Below are 2,481 nucleotides of genomic sequence, written 5' to 3'. Positions count from 1 at the left end.
GCCAAATGTGGCTGTGAATAGGGGGAACAGTAATTAATAGACTAGGGATAACTCAAGAATGGTAAATTGTATAATAATAGTATATAGGTCAAAATAAAGCTTATAATAAGAGGAATACGAACATGGATAGTTTAGTTACTGAACAATTATACAATGGGAAATATACGTATCATATTGGTCAATAAATATTTCTGAAAAGTCACCCTTCATAAATCTCCACGGGATACAACACAGGCGTACGTAAGTTTGTCAAAATTTGAATGAATTGTTTCACAATAGTTGTGCACCAAGTTAATGTAAGACACTAAGGGGGAAATTATATTTATATTAATTGTTGAGAATTTTGTAAATATAATTTCTTTCTTTAGTGATATTAATTAGTGTAATATAGAGTTTATATGTTATTTATATGAAGATCCTGAACGAACCAATACGCCCAAGAGAATGTGCACTCAGTACATACCAAGAAAGTCGCGAATTAAAAGAACGCCTCAATGAAATTGAAACTCGACTTGCTGAAATTCAAAAAATAAGTTTTGAAGAGGTAAGCTATGGTAAATACGCAGTAATTTTATCCCTATTTTTCTTGCATTTTAACAGTTTTATAACTATGTCCGTGCTTCAGAAGCTTTTAGTAAAAATGAGTAAATATGTAATAATGAGGAGTCCCACAATAGGACTAAACGGCCCTCCAGTGCTTCCAGGTTTTCCATAGTGGTCTAGCTTCAATTGACTCATGATCTCAACTCTACAAAATATGTAATAATTAAATAGATGTATTATCATTGAACAGTTGAATATTTCATACTCATTTAAAACATACAGCATCAATGATCTAATTAGAGAGAGCAAGTTGTAGTTTGAAAACAAATGAATACTGTTGTTTTCAATAAAATATGGTTACATTTGAAGGTAACTTGTGTAATAGGTTTCCCATTCATCAAATAAATGTAATCATCATCCAATGGCTAATATATGTATCGTATACATCAATGAATAATGCACATTATATCTGAAACACCTTTAGCAAAATTGATTTGGTGGAATATGCATTTTCTAAAGTGTTCAAATATTCACAGCTGTCAAGCAATCACAAACTTCAGGAGAGTTTTAGGCGTTCCAGCTGACAGAGTATAAACAACAAAAAGTAAATTAAACATCCATTCCTATACTTTTAGGCACTCAATATTGTTAATTTTGATTTCGAATGTCTAATTAAATACGTGTTTTGTACATAAATCGGATGAAGTTTAAGAGCAATTTTGAAATGTTTTGGAAATATTAAAAGTGATAAGAAACGCTGCAATACGTGGAACACTACTTTCCGATACCAATTTCAACTTGAATGAATAACTGAGTTTGAATATTGTTTTTGAACGTAATTCCCATAAATAGATATGCTTAGTTACCTTGTTGTAACTGAAAAATAACTTCTGTTTAACAAAATTGAAGATAAACAATCTTTGAACTTCATTCGCCCAAATTATTTTCAGTCTTTTTAATCTCTCTACTTTGTGATGACCTTAGAAATAAACTAACTGGGGAATTTGAAAATCATATTTTTCTAGAATCTAATTCATTTACGACACTAGGAATTTTAAGTTTAAATGTTATACACATTTTTTCTTAGAGATACGTCATAGAACTGTAATTCCAGAACACATTATCAAATTAAATCTATTATAAGTAAACAGTAATTAACATCACTGTATCCTCTCAAGTAGTTTTAAACATATCTAGTGAAATATGCCCCCATGTTAGTAGTGCAGTAATAAATTATTTTCCTGAAAGTAATGTATTTTTCCATTTATAACTTTCTTGTTACGTATTTCTAGTTTTACTGTATAATACTTATCGACCAGATTCATTTTTTTTATTTTCAATCCCGCTTCCCCTCCCCCTCTCAACACACGCACACCCCTGTTCAAATTTTTGCTGTTTTTTCCACTGTTGCTATTATTATTGTTGTCGTTGTTATGTGAATATTTTTATATATTTTCACGCTTTCATTGTTAGCTAAATGCAATTTTGTTTGTAATTTGTTACACTAAATTATGGAGAAATTCATCTAATAATATTGAACAATTAAATATTGATTTGAATGAAATAACACCGAATAATTAATAATCATTATTAATTGTACCTCAGATACACAGTTCTGTTCAAGTTTTGATTGAACTAAAATAAAGTCAATAGATTGGTTATTCACGTGATATATTCTTCTTAAACGGCATTTTAAATTCTTACTTACTTACTTACGCATGTTACCCCTCGTGGAAACGTTTTTATCAGAAGGGGTTTTGTGGATATTATAGTAATTTTAATAGTTGAGATCATGAATCAATTAAAGCTAGACCATCATGGAAAACCTGGAAGCACTGGACGGCTGTTTCGTCCTATTGTGGGACTCCTCTGTGGCCTAAACGTTGAGCACTCGCGCGCGAAACTGATGAGTCCTAGGTTCAAATCTCGCGAGGCGGG

General features: G+C 31.0%; 1 protein-coding gene across 1 annotated transcript in view; it reads left to right on the top strand.

The window, feature by feature from the left end:
* The window catches only part of Smp_163590 (Ubiquitin-protein ligase BRE1, putative), a gene marked incomplete at both ends in the record, with an annotated part of 14,215 nt that overhangs the window by 10,512 nt on the left and 1,222 nt on the right, over positions 1-2,481 (top strand). The window contains one exon of the mRNA XM_018790933.1: positions 2,017-2,121. Within this exon, the coding sequence (XP_018645942.1) occupies positions 2,017-2,121 (105 nt within the window). The remainder of the gene's footprint in view (positions 1-2,016; positions 2,122-2,481) is intronic.

Source organism: Schistosoma mansoni (assembly GCF_000237925.1).
Source record: "Schistosoma mansoni, WGS project CABG00000000 data, supercontig 0013, strain Puerto Rico, whole genome shotgun sequence".
Taxonomy (NCBI): domain Eukaryota; kingdom Metazoa; phylum Platyhelminthes; class Trematoda; order Strigeidida; family Schistosomatidae; genus Schistosoma; species Schistosoma mansoni.
The sequence above is the reverse complement of the archived record's forward strand: the minus strand, read 5'-3'. Positions and strand labels throughout refer to the sequence as shown.